The sequence below is a fragment of the Mastacembelus armatus genome, chromosome 18, assembly GCF_900324485.2.
Source record: "Mastacembelus armatus chromosome 18, fMasArm1.2, whole genome shotgun sequence".
Taxonomy (NCBI): domain Eukaryota; kingdom Metazoa; phylum Chordata; class Actinopteri; order Synbranchiformes; family Mastacembelidae; genus Mastacembelus; species Mastacembelus armatus.
The window spans coordinates 15,819,583-15,847,524 of NC_046650.1; the positions used below are offsets into that span (position 1 = coordinate 15,819,583).

At 43.2% G+C, this 27,942-nt stretch overlaps 2 protein-coding genes and 4 non-coding genes across 9 annotated transcripts; 5 read left to right on the forward strand and 1 right to left on the reverse strand.

The window, feature by feature from the left end:
- The first annotated feature begins 3,774 nt into the window (after positions 1-3,774).
- On the forward strand, positions 3,775-5,906 carry LOC113122958 (DNA damage-inducible transcript 4-like protein). Its single transcript, XM_026294666.1, has 3 exons — positions 3,775-3,905; positions 4,034-4,177; positions 4,587-5,906. Exons 2-3 carry the CDS (start codon positions 4,087-4,089, stop codon positions 5,075-5,077), a joined length of 582 nt encoding a protein of 193 aa, XP_026150451.1. The 5' UTR covers positions 3,775-3,905; positions 4,034-4,086; the 3' UTR covers positions 5,078-5,906.
- Positions 5,907-10,382: 4,476 nt separating this feature from the next.
- On the forward strand, positions 10,383-27,918 carry LOC113125726 (sperm-associated antigen 17). 4 transcript variants are annotated; one of them, XM_026299385.2, is made up of 49 exons: positions 10,383-10,639; positions 11,726-11,860; positions 11,958-12,017; positions 12,168-12,296; positions 12,429-12,597; positions 12,831-13,043; positions 13,201-13,370; positions 13,453-13,599; positions 14,064-14,139; positions 14,273-14,391; positions 14,480-14,680; positions 16,904-17,005; positions 17,105-17,255; positions 17,448-17,660; positions 17,791-17,828; positions 17,928-18,044; positions 18,158-18,312; positions 18,469-18,581; positions 18,667-18,737; positions 19,403-19,645; positions 19,763-19,877; positions 20,180-20,317; positions 20,464-20,574; positions 20,718-20,875; positions 20,994-21,102; positions 21,251-21,414; positions 21,528-21,636; positions 21,739-21,893; positions 21,996-22,140; positions 22,239-22,633; positions 22,781-22,966; positions 23,154-23,281; positions 23,389-23,519; positions 23,634-23,767; positions 23,865-24,053; positions 24,161-24,274; positions 24,508-24,559; positions 24,674-24,773; positions 24,866-24,916; positions 25,216-25,309; positions 25,453-25,564; positions 25,761-25,800; positions 25,887-25,951; positions 26,093-26,232; positions 26,567-26,745; positions 26,895-26,955; positions 27,110-27,257; positions 27,584-27,688; positions 27,762-27,918. In XM_026299385.2, exons 1-49 carry the CDS (start codon positions 10,535-10,537, stop codon positions 27,803-27,805), a joined length of 6,399 nt encoding a protein of 2,132 aa, XP_026155170.1. In that variant the 5' UTR covers positions 10,383-10,534; the 3' UTR covers positions 27,806-27,918. The 4 variants fall into 4 exon arrangements, 3 of the variants coding, with proteins under 3 accessions (XP_026155170.1, XP_026155171.1, XP_026155172.1); XM_026299386.2 differs by having other exon boundaries at positions 23,868-24,053; XM_026299387.2 differs by lacking the exons at positions 10,383-10,639; positions 11,726-11,860; positions 11,958-12,017; ... (3 more) ...; positions 13,201-13,370; positions 13,453-13,599 and having other exon boundaries at positions 14,139-14,157.
- trnam-cau (transfer RNA methionine (anticodon CAU)) lies at positions 13,779-13,850 on the reverse strand. Its single transcript has one exon. It is a non-coding gene; the product is annotated as a tRNA-Met (tRNA).
- On the forward strand, positions 14,819-14,889 carry trnag-gcc (transfer RNA glycine (anticodon GCC)). The gene has a single exon. It is a non-coding gene; the product is annotated as a tRNA-Gly (tRNA).
- trnag-gcc (transfer RNA glycine (anticodon GCC)) lies at positions 15,518-15,588 on the forward strand. Its single transcript has one exon. It is a non-coding gene; the product is annotated as a tRNA-Gly (tRNA).
- On the forward strand, positions 16,029-16,099 carry trnag-gcc (transfer RNA glycine (anticodon GCC)). The gene has a single exon. It is a non-coding gene; the product is annotated as a tRNA-Gly (tRNA).
- Positions 27,919-27,942: the final 24 nt, after the last annotated feature.

Here is a 27,942-nt window from a genome sequence, read left to right on the forward strand (position 1 = left end):
TTTGTTTGTTCTGCTTATCTTCGATTATTTGTTAGTTTGGTTTGATATAACGTTTGATGATTGACTGGAAATAGCAGCTTTCATTTAGCAGGTGTTGTTAATATCAGATCATTAGAGCAGCAAAATGATGCAGACGGACTCTGTCGTTTTTAGTCTCTGCACTTATTGATATTAGTGTTTTTATTCAGTTACAGCTTAGGCAGAAAGAAAACTCTGCTGTTCGTCTGAACCCAGGTCACCTCCAGGTTTGCTGCAGTGATTCACCAGCAGAGGGAGCCGACAGTCAACACCACAGCCTGGTTCTTGAGCTGGTGTTTACTGCAGAGGTTTCATGAGGTTGTTGACAGGCCCGTGAAAATACGTGTGACCCTGCTTGGTGTGCACAATGGGCCGCTCATACAATACAGGATGGATGAGTTCACAACCAGCGTGAGATAATATTTTTTATGGAATGAATCATACCTCAAAGTAATAACGACTGATTAAAAAGTGATATTTCTCATTTTGGAGCCATGACCTCTTCACACACACTATCTGTGGTATTTGTAAGCTGAGAGGGGGTAACAACTTCGGCTGGGGGCACATTTCCATCACAGAGTGAGCAGATTGGCTGAAGGCCCATCACACACAACTATAATTCATTCCCAGCTGTGGCACTGGCTGAGTTACATTCAGGATGGCACGCTGGGCTCATTCCTCCAGCTTCTCTGCCCTTACAGTGTGAAGCCTCCGTCTTTAGGAAAATAGCAACTTCATCTTCATTGTGAAAGACCTATTCGCTTCCAATTTCAGGGTTATTCTGAGTCTGACGGGAAAAATCAATATAGATGCTGCATTTACAATTCATTTTCATCAAGTGCTGAGATTTCTGGAAGACTGCAGAATATTGATAACTATGTCTGCAGCACAGCAGTGAAAATGTAGAGTGGGCTGTGGCAGAACTGAAATTGATCTCTTCACAGATTACTGTTGGGGAAAAACACCATTTGACCTAAAAGTTGAGTTTCAAGCACTTTGCTGGATCCTCATATGGTCTTGGTATAATAATTGGAGCAACTTAAAGCTAAAATTATATCCTGCATGTCCTGTTTTAATTCAGTCCTTAAATTAGACAGATTTTATTGTTTTGGCATTAATGCAGTGGAAATATTTGAATAGAGCCATAGTGTTTGTCCAGTAAACAGAGTTCACTGGTTTCAGGTGACCTTTGGTCTCTCCTGTTGCCTTATGTTGCTTATTTATGCCAAAACCTTATAACGTTCTCAGTTGTCAGTAACAAATCTATCTATCCATCCATCCATCCATCTATCTATCCATTATCTATACCTGCTTATTCCTAACCAAATTCAAAGTATTCCAACCTGTGATATTCCAGTTTAATATGCATTAGAGCCAGGTTTTGATGGGATACTGGCATCTCTATGCACTTGAGGGTGATGTGTGATCATTTGAGGACTGTACCGGAGATAAGAGGAGAATATGTGTAAACCTCTGATATCCACCTCCAACCAACTACAGGATCACTGTGGTGGAGAAATGCAGCTCAGCAAAAACGCTCCTGTTGTTAAATTTCATGGAGGAGGGCGCAGGGTGCAGCACGTTTCCTGCCTGGAGACAGGGGGCACCGGTCTGGAGTAGCAGGTGTCAGGATGGGGGACAACAGAAGGTTCACATGAACTGCATGGGATTAGCAACTTGAAATACAATACTTTTTAGCTTTTGACTCATTCAAAGAAACAGGAGTTGCCGCATCGAATAAATTCGCCAGCAGATTTTTGTTCAACTCACGTTACCAACAGGGAGTGGAGGTCACAAACAGAGGTGCTTCACATTACCAGCCTGGGCCGTGCTCGTTTCCTGCAGCTTTTACTGTCTGATTTCCTAGTTGGGATAAAAGCAAGAAGGTGACCTCAGACTGGAGTGAGCTCTAATCTGTCTCACTGACATAGTTTACGTTTCTTGTTCTGCACAAAACTAACTGCACTATAGTTGGAGTCGCTGCACTCACAATATTCTCAACATAGCATATTTCCCGATTTTAAAATTTAATTTTATTCATCTATTGTAGTCTTGTTATAGCCACTGCAGTAATCAGTGCACTTTCCACCCAGTCTGCCATTAACCCACACTGTGGACAGAATCTGTAGATAAGAGTTGGACGTTATAGGCTCAACACACTATTGTTCAGACAGCGTGTTTACTACAAAAGGCTTTTTAGGAAATCCTCTTTTACAGCAAATACTTTTATTAAAGGTCAAACTCGGAGTTTCTAATGTATATGGTCAGAACAAGTTCTATTTAAACACTTACCATTTCAGTTTTTATGATACTGGCTATCACTGGGAGTGACCTTGTTCAACAAACAGAAAATTTAGGTCAAAACACTCACTGAAACTACTGTAGCGATTAAAAAAACCATCCATGCGCAGTCTGCAGCCGATCAAATCCTCAATAATGTTACTACTTTTATCAGAAGGTGGATAAATGTAAACGTCAGAGGCCTAAAATCACTTTGGTCAGCGGACTGTGTCCTGAGGAGTTGCACAATAATTGCAGAATGTTTTTTTAATGTTAAACTGTTATAAAATGTGTCAGCCCCCCCCAATGATTCATATTATCACTACTCATATCACAAATTTAACACAATTGAACCCAAGTGTTGCTTGTGCAGCACTTCTCACAGATCCTGCAGCCACAAAGGCAGTAACATTAGCTGAAGCATGTGACTTTTTTCTGAGGTATATCTGGTTCTGCCGCTCCATGTGACTCTCGCCGCCTCGGCCTCTGGATTCCACCGGGGGATAGGAGGGCAGCTCCTGTTACTGGGAGGAAATTTCTGTTGAGATGGTGTATGCTGAGGGATAAACCCCTGATGAGCTGAACAACTGTGCTCAGTGTTTTACCTGCCAAACACACACATACACAGTAAAATGAGACATTATGGCTTTTTCAGCCTGGTCCAGGGGCTTCCTCCTTCTTCTCCAGATGGGCTGGGAATAGGGCTCCGATGGTTTGCTTTAGACTTCCATATGGGGAAGAGTTTTGTGGGACTGGATCCCTGAGGGAAATAAAAGTCTCTCTGAGTAGTTTTCATCCTCTGAAATTCTATTTTTGAGTATTGTTTTTATATGGAAACCACTAATAGTGCTTCCTTTTGTTGCAGAGCCCTGGGCGTACATGCGATACTTTAAGGTTAAGCCAAACAACATATCTTTTGGCATCATTATAACAAAGACTAAAAAAAGCATTCAGCAAGTTGCCAGTTCTTCACAGGACACGAAGCTGTTGGATGCTGACTGTTTTACTGGTTTTGTGTTCGAGCTCTTGTTCCTCTTGTGCCTCGATGACCATACTTTTCAAACCAGACAAAACCCTTTACTAAACATATTAAAACATTATCTGACCCTCTTTACTCTTCATATAATGCACCAAAATGTCCAAACTAAGTAGATTTTGACAGTGTATCTACTTTTATGGTGATATATATATATGATATGATTGATATTAATGAGTTGAATTGGTTGTTGTTAAGGGTTTGATTTTTCATGTCTGTGTGTAAAACGTGGATGAACCTGATTCCAGAACCAGTTTAGTTCGGGTCTTCTTGCCTGTGTCCATGTAGCAACAAGAATATCCTGCCCTCGTATTGGTCCATTTCTTGATTTAAAACGCTTTTTCGCAGCCAATCAGAGAAGAGCGGTGGGTCAGGTCGAGAGACGAGCTCTGATTGGTCAGACCTCTGGTCAGCTGGGTGGAGAAAGGTATAAATACCCCTGGGAAGTTTTCCTGCTGCAGTGTGTGTGTTAGTGGGTGTGTGTGTTCGTGCGGGAGGAAAACCCGGTGAATGTTTGTTGTTTATGACAAAACGTCTGAGCGCGTTTACTTCGCAGTAAATTCCAACTAAGGTGAGTCCTTTCATATCCGGAACAAATGCTTTGGTGGTGGTTCTGTGAGTGGGCCCGTGTGGACCAGGTGCTGACCGTAATGACACACCTGTTTGTGATTAACCTGACGAGGCCGCTTCGTCTTTCAGGCAGCAGAGCGCACAGGAGAGCGGCCCCCTCCTGGAGGAACGACACCCTCACCATGGTTGCTACAAGCACGTTGAAGACCAAAAGCAGCGACTGTGTTTCGGAAGCGGCCGAGCGAAGGTTTGGGCGGGTGTGCATAGAGAAAGGTAAGCTGCCTGGCGTTTTCTCTGCGGCTGCTGATACTTGTTTGTCCCTGTGTGGTGCATGGCTGCAGCAGAGGAGAGGAGGAGGAGGAGGAGGTGGGGGGGGGGGGGACGTCAACAGAGGATGAAGTCATCCCTCCAGCCTGTGTGCACAACAGCAACCTGCTAGAAACAGCACCTTTTCTGTGCAAAGCTGAGTTATTGTTCTGTAGAACCTGGTGTGACTCCTGTCAGCAGGTTGTGTTTGTTCACACACAGCAGCCACAAAAAGCAGATCATTTCCCACATAAAATCACTGCTTCGTGGTTTAGAACCAAAGAGCAATAACAAGACCTGTGCATGTTGGCATCTATAGAGTTCAATGCTCTGCTGCTGTTTGTTCCTAAATGTTGGACTCGCATTGTTTTCTCAGAACTGGACTTCTGGGATCATTGCTTAGCTGAGCCCCAGAGGAGCGCAGATGTCACAGAGGACAGGACCTGTCAGCAGCTGGCCAAGATGTTTGAGAACTGCCTGTCACGGGCCAAGAAGACCACGCTGCACTGCTCCTCTGTGCTGGTTCCAGAGAAGCTCACCAGGAGAATCGCTCGTGAAGTCCTGAGGCTGGCGGCGTGCGAGCCCTGCGGCCTGCGTGGCTGCGTCCTCTACGTCCACCTGGAGCTGGACAAGGGCTGCAAGCGGCTGGAGCGCATCGTGTACGATGCCACCGTGGTGCCCACGTTTGAGCTGACTCTTGTGTTCAAGCAGGATGGCACAGCCTGGCCCAGCTTACGGGACGTCCTCTTTATGGGAACCTGCTTTGCCCCAAAATTCAGACATGTACTTAAACTGAGTCCAGGTTTCCGGCTCATCAAGAAGAAGCTGTACTCCTCCTCGGCTGGTACCGTGATAGAAGAGTGCTGAACTGTGGATGAGTTGGATTTTGGGTTGGCTGTGGGTCAACACCCTTCTGCCCCGGTGTAAATGGCACTTTGAGTGGTGTCAGGTTTTCTACAGTGTTTTTGTACAGTTCTGTCCAGTCGGTCCATGTTTGGAGCTGTGGCGTTTAAAGTTAAAGCTTATGCAGGAAATGAGCCTCGTAGTTCTGGGTTTGGCTTCGGTGTTTCTAAAAGTGCATTTTTTAGCAGCAAGCTGTGGTATTCTGGATGTCCAGTTTCAAATTGTACATTTTGCAGATGAATGTAAACCTGTTTCAGGGGGACGTACTGTGGGTACACTTGTTGAAGACACTCGCCACTTTGTTGATGCATCTGTGTGTTTCCAGATTCACTGAATGAATGTGACTTTGCTTGAACAGGAGACTGACATGTTGTCTTTGGGGGGGCCGTATGTAGCTGGTTGTGGAAGCTGTTTCAGGATGAATGTGTTGTGAAGATGCTGTTTGTGGCGTGGCTCTCTCACACTAGGGGAATGTGTTGGGTGCCTTAAATGTCTTAGAAATGTAGAGATCACAGCTGTGTTCAGTGTAAATGCTTTCTCTTTTATTTTTACACCCCATTGTTCGGACATGTTTTTAATTCAGAGCCTTTATAGATTATTAAAATGATGGTTCCCTGAAACATAAAAGCTGATTCGTGTTCATGTAAATTTGTGCAACCACATGAACTGGAGGTCCAGTGTGTAATTGGCGATTTATGGTGAATTCCCTGCAATTTTTCAAACTTTTTTATGCCATTTGAAGGTGTTGTTGAAGGAAACTCTTGTCTAATAGACAATAAAAATCTAAACCTTACTTTACATGTGTGGTTTCTGTTTGTCTTGTTCAATCTGAATCATTTTATTGTCCAGCAGCCACAGAACGTTACGCTGCATGTTCTGGAGCCGTGACGCTGCCTGCTGGAGTGGGCAGGCAACAGTGGTACAATGCAGGCTGTTTAAAGAGGACAATAGGCACAAGATCTCTGCAAGAATGTGATCTGTGTTTATTGTGCACGGTTCTAACTAGAAATCTGGTTGACCATTGGAGAACCAGCACTGTAGAGTCCAGGAATATGATGAGCTCATCGACAGTGACTGACTTTCTGCTCTTGACTCTGATTTTTTTGACTCCTTAGTTTTTTAGTATTAATATTTAGAACTAGCAGCATCAACTGTTCCTGCAGGTCGTTTTTATTTCAGGTGAAGGTTGCACAGAAACAGGACGTGTATACATGCTGCTGGGGATCATCAGCTGGTTGTTGTGCAGACTTTGTGTGACATTTCTCTCACTGTCTTTAATGAGGTGTCTGTGTGTGAGCCAGTGTCAGGTGAATCAAAGCTTTTGACACTTGTGTGGGACATTTGTAGTTGACCGTTTGCTCCAGTTCAGCTTATTGCTCATTTTTCTGTGTTTAGTCTAAACTGATTATGCAACTGAGGGTTAATTGGTCACGTCCTTCATGCACAGATGTGAACATGCTGACGTGGTTACTGTAGGTTAATGAGAGAAGCACATGATCTTGTGCAGAATGCAGGGACAAAGCACCAGTGATCATTTACTGTCACAAGTCTGCACCCTCGCCTAATCCCTGTGTCGTACTGTGCTGATGTGGGTTAGCAGTATTTATGAGCTCATAATTAAACCCACACAACTTTAATGTGTCTCATACATGGATTATAATATGAGTTTTATTATACTTTATTGTAGACTTTATTTAAATGTTAAATTACATAAAGTTTTAGTAAAGTAACTGCCATAACTGTCCACATCAAATGAAGTAGTGTGACACTAATTATTCAGTTTCTAAAGACAGGAGACATTTGGCTTTGCATAAAACTGGGAACAGCCTGGTAATGGGTACAAAAATAAATGTAGAAACATGTGGTTTTACAGGGGGTTATCTGCCGATCTATTTCTTGCCAGGAGCAGTGAGTTTCAGGCGTCTTGTTGTCCCTTCTAAATGTGACATTTACAGCTTATTACACCTTTGGGTTACGCAGCATGTCCTAAAGAGGATGCACCATCGTGATGAATCTGGCCTCCAGCCTCATGGAAAAGTACTGAAGTCCTCTTTACGCTGCTGCAACCATGAGAATCTGAGCTGCACTGTATTGGCCTGGCAGCTCGTTCACAGAAGCTTGTGAATATACTGGCAGTACGTGAGCTCCTCTGTCAGCGTGATTCATCTCAGCCCACATAGAGTGGGTTTCACTGGCAGGGCCAAGTCACACTGATCACCCATGCCCACTGCCTACACTTTGCATACTGTAGGCTCCACAGCCTGCAGATGTTTACCAGCTTTGTGTTGTCTCTCCATCCCTGCAGGGCATCCCAGTCACTGAATATTCCTGTTTGTACCCAAGGGGCGAGCTGGGCTTCAGTCCACATTTCCTCCTGACCCACGGAGCAGCCTCTTTCTGGGAATATGGAAATCTGATGAACTTGGCTAAAGAGTGAACGCATGTCTCGCTGGGACTGGAGTTATCTAATGATACAGATATGTTTATCTGTCTTTTGAGTGTTTGTGTACAATCTCTGTAAACAACCTAGATTCTATCGTTTTTGCTTTGCAGTATCATCTTTTCTTTGTGCTTGTTTAGAACATATAAAAAGGCAGTCTTACCTAATGTTTTGGATATTTAAATGTATAAATAGATATTGTTCCCTATTCCCTTTTGACAACGGGACTGATTTGGGATAATCTATTGCTATGCCAGCTGCTCCCATGTGGTACTGTAGTGCTCATTTCACACCAGAAAAGGCAAATAAAATGAAAAGTGTAGGAGGCATTATAAGAAAAGCCATGTTAACAGCTGGGAATGAGATCTCTGCACAGAGAACGTTGGACCCATTAAATCGTCCTGTTGGTCAACATGTTGACCTGTTTGCTCTTTACTGACATTGCATCACATGGTTTCTGGGTACTTGAATTCAAATACTTAAAGCACCTGCCTCTTGCTGCCACTGGAGCTGGCAACAGGTTGGTGAGTGGAATTTAAATCGGCTTTGCATTGCCAACACCTGAGACCTAAGGGCAGTGGACTTAACACTGGCAGACATTTTTACATACTGTTTTTACATTTTAGATATTTGTACATTTTTTTAAAGGTTAGCATACCTTCATAATACACTGAGATTCTGAACATAGTGAATTTAATTTCATGGTAGCCTGCCTACATTAGCACACAGCTTAAAGCGCTACTGTGCATAAACATGGCCTGAAAGGGCAGCTACTGGAGACATTATGAGTAAGATACCACACAGTAGGTGGATAAAACATATTTTTTCTACTAGTTACACAAATCTTGATTCATCTCATGTGGTATCAAGTGTCTGGCATTAAATAAAACTGTTAGCCTATCCTGCATCATGCAAAATGTCCATTACTCAGTGCATGTGTTGACATTTTGAGGCTGTATTACTGCCGTACTGTTTTGTAATATTTAATCTTCTTCACTGAGATATATATATATATATGTGTGTGTGTGTGTGTGTGTGTGTGAGCCAACATATTAAGGAACACTTTATAATATAATACAGTCCCATTAAACACCATTCAAAGTAACCTTTAATGTCCATAGACATCTCTGGCAGGGTGTGAACAGCAGTTATTAATATTTTGTGGTGGTAGTAAGGAAAGTATATATTATGTGACTTAAAGGATTGCATTAGAATGCACTGGGATGTGTCTGTTGATTTCCCATTTAAAACAGTCTGAATGCTATTTTATGAGCTGCTGAGCAGGTTGATATTTGACAGACTGTTGATCAGCTGAATAAAATGTTAAGCATTTTGGGCACACATGTTTTAAAAACTGGTTGCTGTGTGTTGTCAGAGAACATGATGTACAGGTAGTTCCCACCAAAGAACGCAATGTCTTATTTACACTTCCATTTTAATGACCAAAGTCTATTTTGATGTCCACTTTTGGATTGGCGTATAATGCTGAACATTTCTTTTCCTGATCAAATTATATTAACTTGAGTGAGATGCTTTTTTTTTTTTAGTAGCAAATGGATGAAGATCTTAAATAAACCATTACTCCTGCTGGTAAATGAAACAAAATAGCCCCAACAGACACATGATGTTTAACCGCGGTGTAATCCTAAAAAACATGGATATTTTGAGTTGTTGCTGTGCTATTTGCAGCAGTGTGGATGGAGTGTTATTTTCGTGTCACTACAGTGTTTATCTGGCTGGTGTGTGACCTTGGTAGGACACTGCCTCTGGAAGCTCCATAACTAACGCAGATTTCTCTGGCATCTGACAAGTGGGTGTTGTCTCACTTTGACATTTTATGGGGAGCTGGGTGGAAGTAGGTCGCTGCCTGGGTGAAATCACCTTCATAACAATGGTGCCATTGCATTCATGAAGCTGCTCCAATGGGATTGATGGGGAATCTGTACCAAGCCTTTTTTTTTTTGTACAGACATGTACATGAGAATCTTTATAACAACCACAGCAGAAAGCATTTCATAAATTAACTGCTATTGAGTCATCATGAACAGAGGCCCAGTGTTGCTACTGTGTGGAATCATTCACTTTTAAAGGCAGCATATTCTGGCTTCAGCAGACCTCACTAGTTGCTATTATAGAAAGTAAATGTATTGGATAAAGAGTAAATATATGTGCAGAGGCAAATCCTTAGCATAGCATCAGATAAACTGCCAGTTTGACTTTTAGGAATGGTGAAAGTTCATCTCTGATGTCAGTTTTGCTAATTGTTTCTCTGGAAAGATTTATACACACTATGTTAAAACCGTTGATGTATTAGTGATTGCATCATTCAATATACAGATGAAATGACAATAAAATGTGTGTGTTCCAGGTGCCCATTTTTTAGGGGTTCTGGTCGTGAAAACAAGCCAACAGACTTTATTATTGTCAGTCAGAGTTTTGTTATTCACAACTTCTGGAAAGAAACTTGTAAAGTAGCCTTTGTGTGTGTAAATTGTAATAACCTTTGAAAGACTTTCTAGAGGAATGGCTGCACTGTATACTGTTCATGACTATTTATGTGTAAGCAGTGAAACAGTGCTATAGACACCCAGCTTAGATACTATACTGCCATCTGGAGGAGATAATAAATTATAACAGTATTTGACTTAAACGTACCTGCAAAAAAAAACTATACAAATAAAATACCCTGTGAAATGTTTTTACTCATGATAACTCGTATATCTTATGTTTTCATTATTTTTAATCGGATTTTGAAATCGACATGTTTCCTTCTTCGTGCTTTTGTTTTGACAGTTCACAGGAAGAGTCACTTTGCAGTTGCCAGGGGCAACACAAGCACCAGACGGCGCTGGCGGAAAAAGTCACGATTGACTTGATATTTTAAAGCAGCGTTAATTAAATTGCTGTGCTTTGACAACTGTAAAGTAACTTAATAAGCGCTCTTGGTTGTTTTTAAGCGATATAACCGCCAGTGAGTGGAAATGCCACCAAAGGCGGCCCAGAAGGGCTCAGCCAAAAGCTCCAGTGCTGCTGGAGTTGTCAACAAGAGCTGGGAGTCTGGGCTCACCAAAGCACCGTTTGAAGAGGTTTGTTAGGTTACCTTGATTTGGTTTGATTGACTTACTTTGGCTGTTCAACTAAATAAAGCCTAGTTACACGTGTGAGGTTGACAGTATAGCTAACCTAGCTGTTTTTAAATTGATAGTTAGATTGAGTGGGCTCCATTTTGGGGATTTCTGAGCTGAGTCGCAACCACTAGGTGGCAAAATGGCGTCGTGCCCAGTTCAAATAGCTAGCTAGTGGTAAACGGACTTTTGTGTTTTAACGAAACAAAATGCCAAACAGGTAGGAGAATATTATAGGGATTATGTTACCTTGAACGTTTTGGATTTATTATAATAAGATAATTATTCTAGTCAGCTAGCTAACGCTAACACAAAGTGGCTGTTGATGCTAGGTTAAGCTAGCTTAACGCTAGCTAGTTAACTATTAGCGAGCTAACTTTCAAGTGAATTAAAATGCTTTGTATGTTTTTATAAAGGTTAACCTTATCAGTAACATGCTGTAAATTATCTCTAACGTTATCAGTCAGGTGTGTGACTTATGAATTATTGTGTTAAGGAGGTTTGACGTTTTTGTAACTGATTCATGGCGCTAACATTAGCAGGAAAACGGCTTGTGTTGCTACCCAGAATCCATAGACAAATAGACAAAACAAAAGATATAAGTTATATATATATATATATATATATATATATATATATATATATATATATATATAGATATTTAGATAGATATTTAGATAGAAAAGTTGGTGTAGATGATATAGATAATAGTTAAATAGAAAAATAGGGTATATAGAAATAAATTAAAAAATAATCTAGGTAGGTAGGTAGAAAGAAGGATACATAGATAGAATTATGTGGAGTATTGCAATACATGGTATATATTGGTAACGATTCATATCATATTGTACCGTACCACACTGTATTGAGGTATGTATCGTGGTACCCAGCCCTAATAGACAGAAAGATATATAAATAGGGAAATTTATAGATAGAAATATAGATTAGGTGGGTAGATAGATAGTAAGAGACAAAGAGTTGCAGGGGAAAAAGTGCTCTTGGGCGATATGTATGTATTAGTCTGTTGGTATCTTATTACCTTTCCAGGACTCATGGCAGGCCTGTGTGAATTTCCTGGTTGGGGAAAGTCCAGAGGATGAGAAGCTGATCCAGACTCTTGTGTTGGTTGAACAACATTACAGACTTTTCACCTTGCTGACCTTTGACAGCACCATTGCAAAGGTCTGTTTTGGTCTAACGAATGAGTCAACAAAAATGGTACCAGTGTCTAATATCAGCATTCAAATGATATATAATCTTGTGTTTAACTTTATTACAGATCCATGAATTAGGAAATCTCAAAGCAAAAAAACTGGATAATGTCCCCATATTCTGTGAGGTAGGTCTGGAATATCTAAGATGTCCAAATCGATATAATATAGTAGATTCATATTTGTGATGTCAATTTAGTGTACTAATGTCTGAAAAGAAAGTGTGTGTTGTATGATTTAATCTTTCTATTTGTATGCTTATATTTTTGGATATGGAGGTTACAGAGCCTGCCAAGGTACTGCTGGATGCAGGTGAAGAGATTCCCTGTGACCTGATGGCAAAAGTACTAAAGTTCCTGTTGCTGCAGATCAAAACCACTGATCAGCAGAGGAGGGTAGCTGAACAGGTGAGGGAAAATGCTTCATGAGTCAATACTTTTATGCTAAAAAGTCTATGGGATTTTTCTTTTTTTTTTTTGTTGTTGTTTTTGTTTTTTTTTTGTGCAGTTTATTGACATTCTTGTCCACTTGTGTTTAAGATTAAGGAAGCGCAAGCAAAGACTGCTCCTCCTTCTGCCACCAAGGACAAAGCTGGGGCTAAGGTCTCTGAAAAAAAGACAAAGAGTCCACTTCCACCTGTGGGACCTTCCAAGGAGAAGACGACCAACCTCAAACGCAGGGATGATGTTGAGCCACCTAAGTACCTTGGTATACAACGTGTTCTGGTTATTATATTTGTTACGTTAACATGTATGAAAATCTTGCTTTTCCTGAAAACACACCAAATGTCAGATGTATGTCAGGTATTCACAGAAATTCATGTCGGAGATGACAGCCACACAGGATGAGTGCTCTGTTTGTGTTTGTCCATCAGAGATATGACACTCACACTAGTTAAATCATGTACTTTTGTGTTTCATGTTATCTGTGTTTGGGTATAGACGACGAACCAGACGATGGTCCTCAACATTACATCCTGGTGCTGGGCTTCTATCAGCCCCAGCTGATTGGGGTCCTTGATGCCATTGGTGTACATGTAGCTAATGTAATCAAAATATGTTCGAAGCACACACACAGATCTGAGGTGCAGCAGGAGGAACATGCACCTGAGGGCAATGAGCAGACTCAGACAGCATCTCCAGTTGTGGATGCAGGTGAATGGCTTTCTGTGCATCTCCTATGTTACATCTTAATGAGCCATATTAACATTGCAAAATAGTTTTTACCAGAGCAAACATCCCTTGCTTTTCATATGGATTGTGTTGGTTCCAATGGCATTAAATTAATGGAATCAATAAATCACATACTTAGCCAGTGTGGAGCTGGCAGCACAAACCAGGAGGTTGGATTTGTTCTGGTCTGGTCTGAGCCCAGTTTTGGACAACGCACGGTTTGACTCCAAGCTGCACAATGTGGCTCAGCTCAGCTACACTGTCCCTGATCTGTTACTGTCCTTCCAGACCCTGATCCCTGAAGCTGCGGTGAGATATGTGTTTAAAAAGCCATCTCATTTACTTTAACATTGCATTTCAGTTCTTATGTGTGTGTTTACTGTGTGTCCAGCTTAAATTGGGAAGCCAGATCTTTAAGGATGTTGCCAACCTCATCTATGACTGTCTGGACTGGCGGAGGCAGCATCAGCACTACCTAGAAAGCATGAAACTTATCGATGTAGCTGCTGCTGTTGGGCCACATACGCAGCCTTTAGAGGTACACAGATACACACACAAACTTGTATAACTAATCAGTGTGCATTTATCTTTGTAACTGATAAATTTTAAAATTATTTTCTTGGTAGATAGGCTAAGTCTTACTCTTACAAAGCATCAGCAAAAAGGTGGCAATGCTTGTTACACTTTCACACATTCCAAAGAAACAATATGTGGTCATAGCAGAGGATGGTTTCGATCCATCGACCTCTGGGTTATGGGCCCAGCACGCTTCCGCTGCGCCACTCTGCTATTTGTGAGGTTGAGTTTAAATATGTGGTCAATTGTTAAAAGGCCAGAGTCATCTTTATTAGACCACAGGGGCTGATGCTTTGGTGTATCCAGGGCCAATGTACATCTGTCAGCGTGGAGCAAAATTGAGGACTCAGGAAGGTGTTATATGCCACAGTAATCAGAGTCAAATCAAAACTTACTTTGTCTGTTTTAATGTGTTTTCTGTGCCAGGTTTTGCCAACCTCTCTCCCCATGACCCCACTGTCCAAGAAGAAGTCAGTACAGGAGGAAAGTCCACCAGCCCAAAGTATCTTAATGAATCGATGTTAATGAAGAATCTTAAATAGTCTTAAAACGTTTCCTCTCCTGTATTTTTGGAATATGTATTTGTGTGAGTTCAACTTTGCACAACAGAAATCAACGATCATTTCTGTTGACAGAGGTTGACCTGCATCCTGTTACTACACACGTGGACATGCGTTATTATAGCAGCCTACTAGATCTTGTTCCCCCAGAGGCTTCCTCAGTGCCCCTAATCTTGCACTGCATGTTGGAGCAGGTCTGTTGTTTGTAAATCATATATATGTGTGAGACTGTGTGCGTTAATTTGGTGGTTTAACACAGTTTACCTGTATTTGTGTCTGTAGGTGGTTATTTCCACAGAGCAGCCTGTCTCAGCACAGTCCCTTGTGGCCGAGAAGCCCAAACCTGATGACGGTCCATGGTTGGACCATCAGCTGGTCAGTTACATGCTCCAAAGCTTCTTGCCCCTGGTGCACACAGCCGAGGAGAGAAGCCTCATGTTAAATGGCTTGCTGACTACTGTCTGGAGCGAGGAAGATAAGAAGGTATACTTCTTTCCAAGTCTTGCTTAATAGGCTGAATGAGAGGAACAAAATCAAAGGGGTCAGCTGGCTGCTTATTGCATTTGGTGGCCTCTATTGCCAGGGTCGTCTTGTCATTTTTGAAATATGTGTTAGTGTGCAGCATTGGTGGTTCAGTGGTAGAATTCTCGCCTGCCACGCGGGAGGCCCGGGTTCGATTCCCGGCCAATGCAGCGTTTACACTTTTAGGCAGACAAAAGAAGTGATGTGTCTGTGTCATGGGATAGGGCCCAGTGCAGCAGCTTGGAGTGGAAGAACAAATGAACACCAGTGTTTAGAGATGGTTGCTATGCTCAGGGGCAGGGTGAAACTAGTGCACCAAGAAAGTGGTCTCTTCAGTAGGTTTCTATTTTAAGTTTTCTGTCTTACTAAAGATAGCTAACAGAAGCCAGGCAGGATTCTCTCTACACATGTGGACCTTGGCTATTATAGCAGCATACTGGACCTGGTTTCCCTAGTCTGTTTGTGTGGAGGACAAAACATTAAGTATAAAACAGAAATAACTGCAGAAATAAACAGATAAATAAATAAATTGGGTCAAAACTGCCTACAGGATTAGCATACAGACACAGAAATACAGAAATAAATATCGTTGAAATGTATAAATAAAATAATAAAATTTGACAAGAATAAATGTAAATGTGCTCAAATGCATAAATGTATTACTTCATTTATTTATGTAATTCAGCATATATTGAATTTATGCATGTATTCATTCATTTATTTCTGTATTTATATATATAGCTGTAAAGTACCCATCCAACTTTTAAAAAATTAGTTATTGCATCATATCTGTATGCAGCATTGGTGGTTCAGTGGTAGAATTCTCGCCTGCCACGCGGGAGGCCCGGGTTCGATTCCCGGCCAATGCAGCAAGTACACTTTTAGGCAGGAGGACGCTCACCAGAGGAAATAACTGGTTCATGTTTCAGGGGGCTGGGCTGAGTGCAGCCTCCTGGAGCAGAACACCCAATCACCACCAGCTCCTGTGTCATGTTAGGAGGGGTGTTGCTGCAACACACACTGAGGAGGAGCATTGAGATTTCACTTTGGCTCGGGGGGAGGGTGAAACGAGAATGAGAGCAAAGTGGTCTCTCCAGTAGTTTTCTATATTACTATACCTATGTCACTTTTCTATTGTGCTTCTATTCTATTTTTCAGCCTGTACTCTGCTCTATAAAAATTGGAAAAACTGTTGTTGTCTGGGTGCGTCCTCTACACGTGTGGATATTGCAGTATACTAAACCTGGTTCCCTGATACTTGCTCTGTTTAACTTTTAAAAACATAGGTTTCGAGTGTAGTTCCCATGCAGCATTGGTGGTTCAGTGGTAGAATTCTCGCCTGCCACGCGGGAGGCCCGGGTTCGATTCCCGGCCAATGCAGCAAGTACACTTTTAGCTCACAAGAGGAAAGATGTGGTTCATGTTTCAGGGGGCAGGACTAGTGCAGAGCCGAAGAACCAATCACCACCACTTCCTCTCTCATGTTAAGAGGGGGGTTGAGCTTTGACATGGGCCCCGGGGGATGGGGAAACTGGTGTGAGAGCAAAGTCTTCTCTCCAGTAGTTTCCTGACTTTAGTTTTCTGTCTTACTTAGAACCTGGTGTGGATGTTTGTTATTATAGCAGCCTTCAGGACCCGGTCACCCTGAAGCTCATTCAGTTCAATTTTTAAAAAACTAGGTATTGCTTTCTCAGTCTATGCAGGCCTTTTAGGCAAATAAAGAAGTGGGTCATGTTTCGGGGGGTTGGGCCCAGAGCGTCATCTTGGAACGAACCAATCACCACCAGCTTCTCTGGCATGTTAGGAGGGGGTTTGAGACGTAACGGGCAGGGTGAAAACAGTGTGAGAGGAAAGTGGTTTCCTTTGTAGTTCGCTGTTTTTAGTTTTCTGTCTTGCTCAGTGACAGCTGTTGGTAATGTTAAGTGGCTGACAAATTTAGTACAGCAGAGTCATATCCAAGAACAACACAACCACATCTCAAAACGTTCCTTTGACTACTGTCGTTGTCACAGCACTGATACATTATTAGACCATTGCATCCTGCGCAACCTTGCTGCAGCAACAGCTGTGTCTGCATCTGGATGTGACTGGGTGTCAAGTTCAGCTACTGACTTTTCTACAACACAGAACAAAATCATTCACAAGTTTGTCTCTATTTTCTTTCTTTCTTGTTTTGTGTGATAGAAGCTAATGGCGACGTTTGGAACAGAGGAGCCTCAGAGTCCAGAGTACCCTCACATCATCAGACACAATGATGAGAGAACACTGCGCTTGAAGAACGTCAGAGTATGAGGATTTTTTTCTGTTTTGTTGAGCAAAATTCATAGATAAAGATATAGACTGTATTTTGATCCAGAGTGTAATTGTTTGTGTAATTGCTTTTAGGCAGTTCAGGGTTTTGATCCAGAAGAGGTGGAGTTGTCCATGATGAGGCTGTCTCCTGTGTGGGATCTGATTCAGTCTGTAAAGCAACAGAGAAACAGCAGCTCCTGTTGGATGGCAGTGAAACAGCAGCTACAGCACTACTGCACAGATGGTAAGAGACTCTCAGATGCACCCAGCTCCACACTGTGTCCCTGTTAATGCTGAATTTTATCTCCAGCTCTATTCGAGTTTTTGGAAACATGATTTCATGTTTTTGACAGCATCAGTCCAAATAATTACAGTTAAATGTTGGCCGGTCTCAGTCAGCTCACAAATGACGTTACAATGTGATGATATCCTATAGATGATGTGTCATGGCCCGTGGTGGAGCGGCTCTTTCATCAGAGTGTGTTTGAGGCTATGCCACTGACCAGACTGGACAAGGATGGTGGTCTACTGAAAACTGCAGGCCCACTGGGAACATTGGAACCAGCAGAGCAGCACCCACCTACAATAATTCCCTGGGACAACCCACTATCATACGCTAAACAGCAGCTTCATAACCTGCAGACTAAAGGTGCTGGTTAATTTAGTTACTGTGATGCTGTGACATTAGCACTCACAAACCTACAACTCAATATCTCTCAGCCGTATGTATGACATTATTCAACTTAAGTACCATGCCTCTTCATTTGTTTCAACTACAGGTCCAACATTTCTCACTGAGGATCCTGGTAATACAGAGGTAGTGTTTATATCTGCTGTTCATACTTACATTTGTTGCACATTAATAAAAAATACAGTATTTATTCTGTTTCTCCTCCCATGCTGATTGTTTCTCCAGCCATCCAGTGGGACAGTCTGTAGCCACCTGGATGTGTCTGACATTCAGGGCTGTAGGCTGAGGTCTCTGTTTGGCTGGCACTATGCTGAACTCCACGATGCTTCTGTCTTCCCACAGGTGAGCCTTCTCCTGCCATGTGTGTTTTAACTTACTTGAACTAAAAACACAAGTTTTGGACTGAATCTCCCAATCTGATTTTGTTTTACTTGTCTAATGCTCATTATCTGTAGGTGCTTCAGTCAGCCTCAGACGAATACCGCTGCTTGGACACCTTCAGAGGAAGCCATAACAACATCCTGTATATATTTTGCCATAATCCTATGAGTCCGCAACGCCAGTGCAAGGAATTCTGGGATGCCGCCCTACACACTGATGTCAGGTTCAGGTCAGAATGCATGTTCTTGCTTGTTTTCTTCTTATAGGACATCAGTGTCAATACTATTTTTTTCTGTATGGGAATATAAAGGAACCAACCAACCTTCTAAGGGGCAGCAAACTGAATTTTTTAAGTTGTTCCTAGACCTTCTTTGCTTTTTGATAGAGTATACTTGGAGCATGTAGCAGATACCATCTCAGATTGGACAAGAGAGGAGGAGTTAAAGAAGGAGGAGAAGCAGCAGCTCAGTAATCGAAGCCTAGCAGAGTCCCCTGAAGGTACTGTAGCTGTGAGTATAAGGATCCTGAAATAAGACTTTACTGAGCACCGTGCAGATACAGTCTTTCTTTACTCCTGGACCAGATGAAAACGCCAAACGTGCTACAGAGGAGGAGAAGACTTTGGAGCCAGTCATTAGAAAGGACTCCCTCAAAGTCAGTACCAACTAATGCAATTTTACCACCTAATCAAGATAAGTAGATCACATCTCTTTTAGGCACATGGTTTAGTAGTCAGAGGTCTTCAAATCTGTTTTTCACAGGACAGTAGTACTATTTGAATCAACACCATTAATCAGATCATTTCAAATCAGAATCAGCTTTATTGGCCAAGGAATTACAATAAAATTAAACTTTTTTTAAGAAAATAACAAAGATATGAGGTTAAAAAGAAGGAAAGTAAAATAAATACAAATTTTAAAATGGGCTAAAAAAAAGTCTATTTTTCTATACACAGTTGTGAACTAGTGCAATAGGTGTGCAAGGATATAACAATAGCTGAAGTATAGCTTTGTCACATAGGATTATTGCACACTCTGACATTAAACTGACTGGAGGGAGAAACAGTTTCTGTGCTGGGTGGTAGGGCCTACCAGAGGGGAGGAGTCTGAACAGATTGTGTCCACGGTGTGAGAGGATCTGCAGAGATGCTCCTTCCTGTCAGTGAGGAAGTTGGGGATCCACTGACAGATGGCGACGGGCACTGTGAGCTGGGTGGGATTCTGGTGGGGGATTTAGTCTGTTTAGGTTGTTTATTATCTGCTAGATATAGAACAGTGCCAGACCTCTACCAAAATGTAGGCCGCACTTTGAATTTACAGGCCTGGAAGATGGAGCAGGAGCGGCTGAAGGAGGAGGAGATGACCAAGAAATCAAAGAAGGAGAACACACCAAAGGTCAAGCAGCCAGAGGAGGACAAGAAAAGCAGAACTATGTCTGGTGGCAAGAAGAGCAGAGCAGAAACAGCAGCCAGCTCTGCCAAGACTGCTGTAGAGTCTGATCCCACCACAGCACCTCCCATGGAGGAAAATGAGGAGATGCATCAGACAGAAGAACCCTTTACCGTGAGGGCACACACAGAACCATTCATCTCCTGAGTTTATGATTGCAGGAGAAATCAACAGCAGGTCACAGCAGATGATAAAGTAATCCCTCAGTGTGTATGTGTGTTTGATGTGCAGGGTTTCATAGGCTACAGAATGGATGGAAAATTGATCCACGTGTCAGGTCGTCTCCAGTGCCTTTTCCCATCAGATGGAGGTCTCATCACTGTGGAGAATGTCAGTTATGTCAAAGGTATCAAAAAGCTCCAGATTTTCAGGGGCTTGCAAGTAAACACATCAAGCTATTTTCAAATCACTACCAGGAAATAGCTTTGATGTTGCCAGATCACCACAGGAAACTGCTTTAGGCTCAATTTTATTATGCATATCTAATTACGCCCTTTTCACTGTCTCCTTTCTGCAGCCACATTTGTGTGCGAAAGCAAAAGGATGTGAAGTGTATTAATTTGCTGCGCTCCATTGCTGGGAAGGTGGCACAACTTTAAATGATTGTCAGCATGAACACATGCATTTTGTCCTGTTTTCCTTCATCAGGTTCCAACCTAATGAAAGTAGCTGTGAATAAGGATGGGCATCATTTCTACACACACATCAACCAAGTGGTTGATTGTGCCAGAGCTCCCCCACAGCCGCACGACAAAGACACCAGCGACAAGAAGGACGATTGTAAAGGTAAAGCTGTAGAACATAATGACAGTAAGCAGAACATTAAACATTAAATCTTACATCTCTAGTTTGAGATTCCTTTTTATCGGCCTTGCACAGTGTTTTAGATGCTGGATAAAAAAATGACATGACTGACTGTCTGTGTCCTGCAGTGTCAGAGCCTGTGGAGATGAAAAGAGTGAAGCACGGCTCCTTCTCAGCAGTGCTGCGAAATGGAGTCCACCTGTCTTACAGTTTCTATGGTTCAACAGGGCAATGCATAGGTGGGACACCAACACACATGAAATGATTCTGGGTTATTTTCACAGAATTAGCATTTAGATGTTTCAGTCTTTACTCAAGCTTGAAATACACAGTAAATAATGTGTATGTGTTAACAGTGTTTCTGTTTCTGATTATGTTCTAGTGAGTCCACATGAAGTAGGAGGGGGGATCCCTGAGACCTCCTCAACTCTACCTATCCCTCTGTCTGCTCCCACCCACAACTCCAAGGGGACAGAGCTGAATACATCTCCCCTTAACAAAGATACCCCAGCCAGCCAGATTCAACCTCCAGAGTCCCAGGTTTCACAAACATACAAAGAAATGCCTTATATGTATATGGTTTATAGACACAAAGAAAATGTTGGGATGTACCAACAGCACATTATCAAACTGTATGACATAGTTTATCTGTTTGTAGTCTAAGGTATGTGAAGGCCAGTCAGCACTGCCATCAAATCTGTTCACCAGTCTCAACCTGTCTGTTCCTAATGGCCTGCTGCTGCAGTTTCTGAGGGAGGATACACCAGGTAAGTGATGCACGTTCCTGGGAACGGACAGTATAAACACACTCATGCACTGGTGTGTACCCTCACAGTTTTACCAAACACTTGTGCGGCAGCTCTGGCTGTAACTATTCCTGTTTATGACTCAGTCATCAGTCATTTGTGTGTTCAGGAGTGTGCTCAGAGGAACAGGGGATGTTGGTGAGGCAGAGCTTTCCTCTACATGGTAGCGGGGAGAGGAGGCAGCTTCAGGACCCCTCCCTGTCCAAAGAAATGTCCCGCATTGTTACAAGCCAGGGAACCGTCATCCGTTACATGAGAGATGGGTCTGCAGAGGTACAGATGCAGACTTGCATGCACTCATAGAGGCATAGATACTAAGAAATGAACTCATGACTATATAATCCACACAGCCTCTCTAGCATTAGCTTCTTCTGTGTGTCCTGCAGGTGCTGTTTGCTGATGGCACAGTGAGTTTCAGCCAGGACTGTGGTCCAGTGTGGGTGCCCGACTCTGAGGTTGACGTCACACCACAGAAAGCTGAGGACAACACGAATGGTTAGACTGAATCTCAGACAGTCTTCTCCACCTTTTGCTCTCTGATACCTCCTGCCATGAGGAACTAAGTATCAGTTTTGGATGTCTTGTGTGTCTGTACAGAGCAGAGCTTCGAGAAGCAAGCTAATGCTCAGAGAGGGTGTTGGTCAACTACAACTCCATCTGGAGCTCGCATCTGCACTGTAGGGACCACACATGAACGCATACCCACCAGCCCTCTTCTCACCTTCAAGGCTACTGACCCCATCACCCATCAGGTAAGAGTCCCAGGTTACCATTTGACTCCACAGTGTAATTCTTTCACCATATTTGTTTTGACATTATCTTTGTCTGGCGAACGTCTGCTTGACATGTGTCAGGTGATGCTGAGCCGGGAGGATCTGGTGGTTTCTGTCCAGAACCCAGATGGCTCTGTCAGTGTGGAACATGCAGATGGAACCAGAATCACCAGTCTCTGTCAGGATAGACCACCGGACACAACCCATCACATGCTGCGGCAGACAGGTGACCAGCAGGCAGTGCATACACACAGTAGTAATCAGCCAGTCAGAGTCTAATCAAATGTCATTTTTGACCTCAGTCGGTGTCTGGTACTTTTCCAGGGGAGCAGCCTGAGAGCGTGTGTGTCACACGCTGTGTGGACAGTGTGAATGAAAAGATGCACATCCAGGATACTTGTGATGCGGAAGAACAGATTGGTGGGGACAGTGCAGTGAACGCATGTGACAAGGAGGAAGCAGGGCATTTTAGAGAACTGAGTGAGTGTGAGAGCTTGTGCCATGACAGTATGGTGTGTAAGAATGGTGAGGAGTCTCTGCCTGACAATGGAGCGAGGACTTCATGTGGGAGTGATAAGGACAGTGTGTCCAAAGAGCGGGTGGTGATGGTGGAGAAGGAGGGCTGTGCCACAGTGGTGATGTATCCAGAGAGACACACGGCTCATGTCTTTTTAGCCGATCGGACTGTCATCACTGGGAATAACCGAGGAGCTTTTCAGGTGGGCCAAAGTTTTACTGCAGTACAGTAGATTAGTAACATCAGATAAATTATTTTTTTTTATTAAAATCATATTTAAATACACATTTGCACATTTGTCTGTTTGCCTATGTGTCTTTGTTTGTTTGTGTGCCCTTGTGCATCCAAGGTGCTCCCATCCAGCGTCGGCATCCTGCAGATCCAAAGCGACGGGAAGTGTGTGTACTCATCTGACTCGCTTGTGACGCCCAGTCCAAAGGGCAGCGCTCCTACAAACCCACCGGGAAGCTACACCATGAGTCACACAGACAGCGTGGCCTGTGACGTTACAGACCCCGATGGAAACCACTTCCAGGTCAGTTATCTGTTTGATAAGATGATGGATGAGTGTCATGATGCAAGTGTTTAAATGTGGCTAAGACGACAAGAATTTACACCTTACTTCATGTTCTCTTTTATAAAATCATAGCATCACCTTAAATACACACACAACAGACCTTACTGAGCAGTTATAGCTCACTTGGAAACAATTTTTGTTGTAGGTGAGGGCAGATGGGCAGGTGTCAGTGCTGAACTTCAGTCCTGCTCCAAGCACACTGACGCATGAGGAGGAGGAGCAGGACGGAGACATGGCCGGGCTTCATGTCCAGCACAGAGAACACTGTCCCAGGTGGTTTCCGTACTTATAATCATACTGTGCCTAAACACAAAGTCAGTAGCAGTGAAGTAAATCTTTCAGGAGCTCGAAACTGTTTTTATGGATATCTTATGTTCCAGGTTGTTTCTGGTGCACGCAGATGGATCAGGTACTGAACTACTGAGCTCTCAAACTGTGGAGGAGCTGCTCTACCAGGCACACTGCGACCCTACCATAGCACTGCTGAAGGAGCCGCTGCCAGACACACAGGGTGCACTGTTCATTATCTTTTCAAACACGACTCGGTCAGAATTTGTTCTGTTATCCAGCCATGTTTTTAGTTGAGTTCATTTCCCCGTGTAGAATTTGTGTTTGTGTGGTCCAGATGAATTTGGCATCACCATCCTGAAGCCCAGTGAAGAGAGTGTGTGGTCCAAGTGGGTGCTGGAGAAACAGAGCCCTGACATCACCCCTCCCAACCTGAGAAACCGCAGCTGGCATGATTTCCCGAGAGCAGAGGTCCTGACACGTACACGCTGCACATGCACACAGAGGCAGACAGCAGGTTCGGGACCAACACTGACTCTTTCCTCCTCTGTGTGGTTCTGTGTTCTAGAAGAAGATCCCGGGTCCTCCCTTTGGTACTGACCTGGGTCGAGGTCTGACCATCACAGAGAGGTCCTGTGGATCTGCAGTACAGCATCCACCTGTCCGGAGCTGCCCTAAAGTTCTGGAGATGAGGGAACTGTTCCAGCACCGAGCAGTGACCGCACGGCTCAGAAACACTGTAGACAAACGACTGAAGGTTAAATATGTCCACAGTGCTGAGAGGGATCTTTTCTTATTGGTTCTGAGTGGAATCACGGTTGGTAGAAAATACCAGACTAAATGTTGATGTGTGTGTCTTTGCAGGAATACATAGAGATTCTGATGGAGAGAGAGCAGCAGTCAGAGGAGACGAAGGTTAAAGACCCTCGCACTGAGGAGGAGATTGCCCATGCAAGTCATCTACTCAGTCGAGTCCTGGTCAGCACCCCCTCAACACACACACACACAGACATGTATAACTTTGACTGGTGGAGCTAAACAGGCAGAAAACTGTCCCTACTAAGAAAAAGATCAATTCTACGAGTGACAATGAAGTGAAGGTTTCTTGTGTATTTTTCTTCTAAACCCGCTAAAGGTCAAACACTCCACTGGGAACTATTAATACAAGTTTATTACAATATAAATATTAACTGTTAATAATCTTTGTATAGTCCTTTGCAGAGAAGGAGGATGATGGTTCTAACTTTGGCAAGAGGACTTCAGGTGAGTAAGCGTTGTTTGTGGTTGCTTAGACTGTTCTGAATGATCCATGGAAATAGAAGATGTACAAAGAGATTCTTTAGTTTCTGTTCTGGTTTCTTCTGTGTGTATCTTCAGTGGACATAGCCAGTCTGTACAGCCAAGGAACCACCGGAGCTGGAGCCTCAGCTGAGCAGTCAGATGTTTCAGAGGACACAGCAACCACCACCAGTGACAGGTTGAAATGCATGAAAAGATAATGTCAGTGACTATTTCAGGTGTTTTAAACTGTTTTATGTAATCGAGCCTTAAACCCAGTCTTCCCTCCAGTTTTACAAGTGGGAAGGAGTCAAAATGGACTAAAAGACTTGCACAGTACAGGTAAATATATGTTTCTTTTCCACATTGTGAACAGTTAATTACCTGATGTTCAGTAGCTCCTTCTTGTTAAAAAATAATGATTAGAGTGAAGTTTTTCAGTGTCAGCTTTCACTCATTTTCTGCTTGGCTGCTGCTGTGAGCTACTGGGACCAGAACAGCATCCGCCACAGCTGTGCTGCTAGGAGAAGGGCACAGGGGGAGATGCTGTGTGAGAGTGGGAAATTATGGCACTACCATCACAAGCACAGGGAATTTGCAGCAGTTGCCGCTGAGTTTCTCCTCATGCATGTGTCCTTCAGACAGGACCTGTGTGACGATAAGGCCTGTTGGGAAGCTCTGAGGAAGAAGAACATTGTTCCTTATTTCCACCCAGAAAATGTTCCCATATACCAGGTAGTGTACTGCATAATGTGTCCAAATACGTTCTTACATTAGTGTCAGTTTTGGTTCTATTTCTGTCTGACCAGACAGTGATTAACAGTAGCTGTCTGAACAGAGAAGTCGCAGTAAGAGACACAGCACTGCTTGTTTTTTAGAGTCTGCTACAGCAACAAACTCCAGCCATGATGAGTCTGTCCAAGCATCTGGCTCCGATCGCCCGGTCAGACGGTGCTGAGGCCTTCCTGAAAGATGCCCCACAGGAGACCAGTGAGTTATTGCTCTGCCAGTGTTTACAACGAGCTACGAAGATGAAAGTCATTTTAAATGGCGTCTGTAAGGGAATCTGTTTGGGGCTGAGGCCTTTTCTACAGAGGCTCTGTGTTGAAATGCATAGAAACTACTGAGTGTAGATTCAATTACACACATGCTACATAATGTACTTTATCTGTGTCTGTCCCTGCAGCCCCACGACCCTTAAACCCAACTCCCTCTAAATCAGCAAGGTAACAATCAAATAATGTTTCTTTTTGCTTTGAATGTAGTAGATTTTATTTTCTAATCTCATAAACTCCTGGTGTTTTGCTGTTAGCCGTGCAGCAGGAAGTGACAGGATGCCAGAGAAGAGACCCACAAACCCAACACCTCAGACTGCTGGTTAGTTCTGTCTCCTTTTCTTTTAGTTTATGTTTAATGAAAACCCATTCAGCGACCTGTCACAATAAACATTGTTGTGGATCAGGAACTACACTGTGGACTGTTGTGTGTGTGTGTGTGTGTGTGTGTGTGTGTTGCCAGCTGAAAGCATTCGGAGAGGAGGAACATCTGGGCCCTGTAAGTCACTCCAGCTGGATGTGACAGGACAGCCAAGGAGGACAAAAGTCAGACTGCCAGCCTCCATCCTCCGCTCTAAACCGTGCAGCGTGCCGAATCAGCAGGTACACAGACGTTTACTGCCCGGTGCTTTCAGTAAAGGTCATCCTGGATGTAAAAAACAAAGAGGAATATTAATCTGAACAGCTCTCTTAAGTAGTAAATGCAGCCTGTGCACATTGAATTCCACAGCTTGTTAGGTGAGAAGTACAGAAACGTGTGAGGAGGATTTATTTTGTTTAAATGAGTTAGATGCACTACAGGAAAACTAAGTACTGGGATAGATGTTTAAATGTTCCTCGGTTTGATCTTTAATCTGTGATACGTAAAAATGATGATAAAGTAACATTTACACGCAAACTTGTGTGTGTGTGTGTGTGTGTGTGTGTCCTGGTCCAGTTCTTGTCAGTGGAGGAGCCCGTGAGGAGGAAGTGTCGAACCGTTTCTCTGACTGGTCTCAGCGTGGTAGCGAGGGGCTTCCAGCTGCTGCCGTCCAGAGCTGACTTTGGTACGCTGAGGGAGGGCACCTCCACGGCCATTACCGTGCTGATGGTGAACGTCGGTGTTGACACGTGCAGGTACGGCTGAAGATCCAGGTGATGGGTAGACAGAGAGAGGACACAGGAAAGAGTGAAAGAAAGTGTTAGTACCAGCCTTAAAACTGGTCTGAAGGAAGATTCCTGGGACTCTGACCTGTAACTGTTTGGGCTTTATCTGTTCCTGCCAGGTTTCATGTGAAACAGCCTCCTCCTGCTACAGGCCTGCAGGTCATCTACAATCCTGGGCCTGTACGTTATCTTCACTTATCTTCATGTTTGAGTTTGCTGTTTTCCTGATGAGCCTGCATTTCTAAATGTTTAGTGAGATTTACATTTTAAACGTTCTTGACTTGTTGCTGCGTGCAATGAAAACAAACCAGTGTGTGTGTGTGTGTGTGTGTAGGTGGCTGCGGGTCTGCAGGTTCAGCTGCAGGTTCAGCTGTTTGCAACATGTGCCGCCCAATCAGGAGACGAAGAGCCAAGAAAACACGTCTCCCACGATATCATCATCCACACCGAGACTGACATCCTCTACCTGCCTGTCACTGCTAATATCCTTTCAGCACGTCGGCAAATGTTCTGCTGTGGAAGAGACTTTTCAGAAGCCTTTTAATAATAATAATGTTTTGCATGAAGCAGATCAGCTCCAGCTCATCCAGCTTCTGCTCACAATTAAACATTTATGTGCAGATACGTTTTTGAAATCACGATTCTCACAGCAGTCAAGTGGCTTGGTTTATTTTCCAGCCTCATTGGCAGAATAATGAAATAATCCCAGCTCTAACAGATGGGTCAGATTTTACTGGGTCAGAAGTCCAACAAGTGGCTCGGGCAGGTCTGTGTGGACAAGGTGATGTTGGTCCTTAAATAATTGCACCCATTCTTCCTGGGAGGCTTTTCGACATCTGGCTCAGGGAGCACAGCGGAAAGAAGAGCCCACACAGACCCCGCTTTGTGCGGAGCAGTGCTGCAGCAAACACAGGTCGGTGTCTAGAAAACACACAAAAACCTCTAAAGGGGTCTGTGCTGAGCCTGTTTCTGTTTGTTGACCTCAGGACACCCTGATGGCGGCGGCAGCAGCAGCAGCAGCGCTCCCTGAGGAAAAGGCCACAATCACCAGGATTCAAACCCCCATCCCAATATCTTCACATGACGTCATAAAATAAAAGTTTTATTGATGTTTTTCTTATAAATAAAATCTGAGTGATTTTTTTTTTGTTTTGTTTTTTTTAATGA

Excerpts from the sequence above, each read along its gene's own strand:
- LOC113122958 (XM_026294666.1), top strand. The coding sequence starts at position 4,087 with ATGGTTGCTACAAGCACGTTGAAGACCAAAAGCAGCGACTGTGTTTCG. Across the intron at positions 4,178-4,586 it reads GCGGGTGTGCATAGAGAAAG|AACTGGACTTCTGGGATCAT; the intron begins GTAAGCTGCCTG and ends TTGTTTTCTCAG.
- LOC113125726 (XM_026299385.2), top strand. The coding sequence starts at position 10,535 with ATGCCACCAAAGGCGGCCCAGAAGGGCTCAGCCAAAAGCTCCAGTGCT. Across the intron at positions 14,140-14,272 it reads GGAAAGTCCACCAGCCCAAA|AGGTTGACCTGCATCCTGTT; the intron begins GTATCTTAATGA and ends TTCTGTTGACAG. Across the intron at positions 14,681-16,903 it reads GGAGCGAGGAAGATAAGAAG|AAGCTAATGGCGACGTTTGG; the intron begins GTATACTTCTTT and ends TTTGTGTGATAG.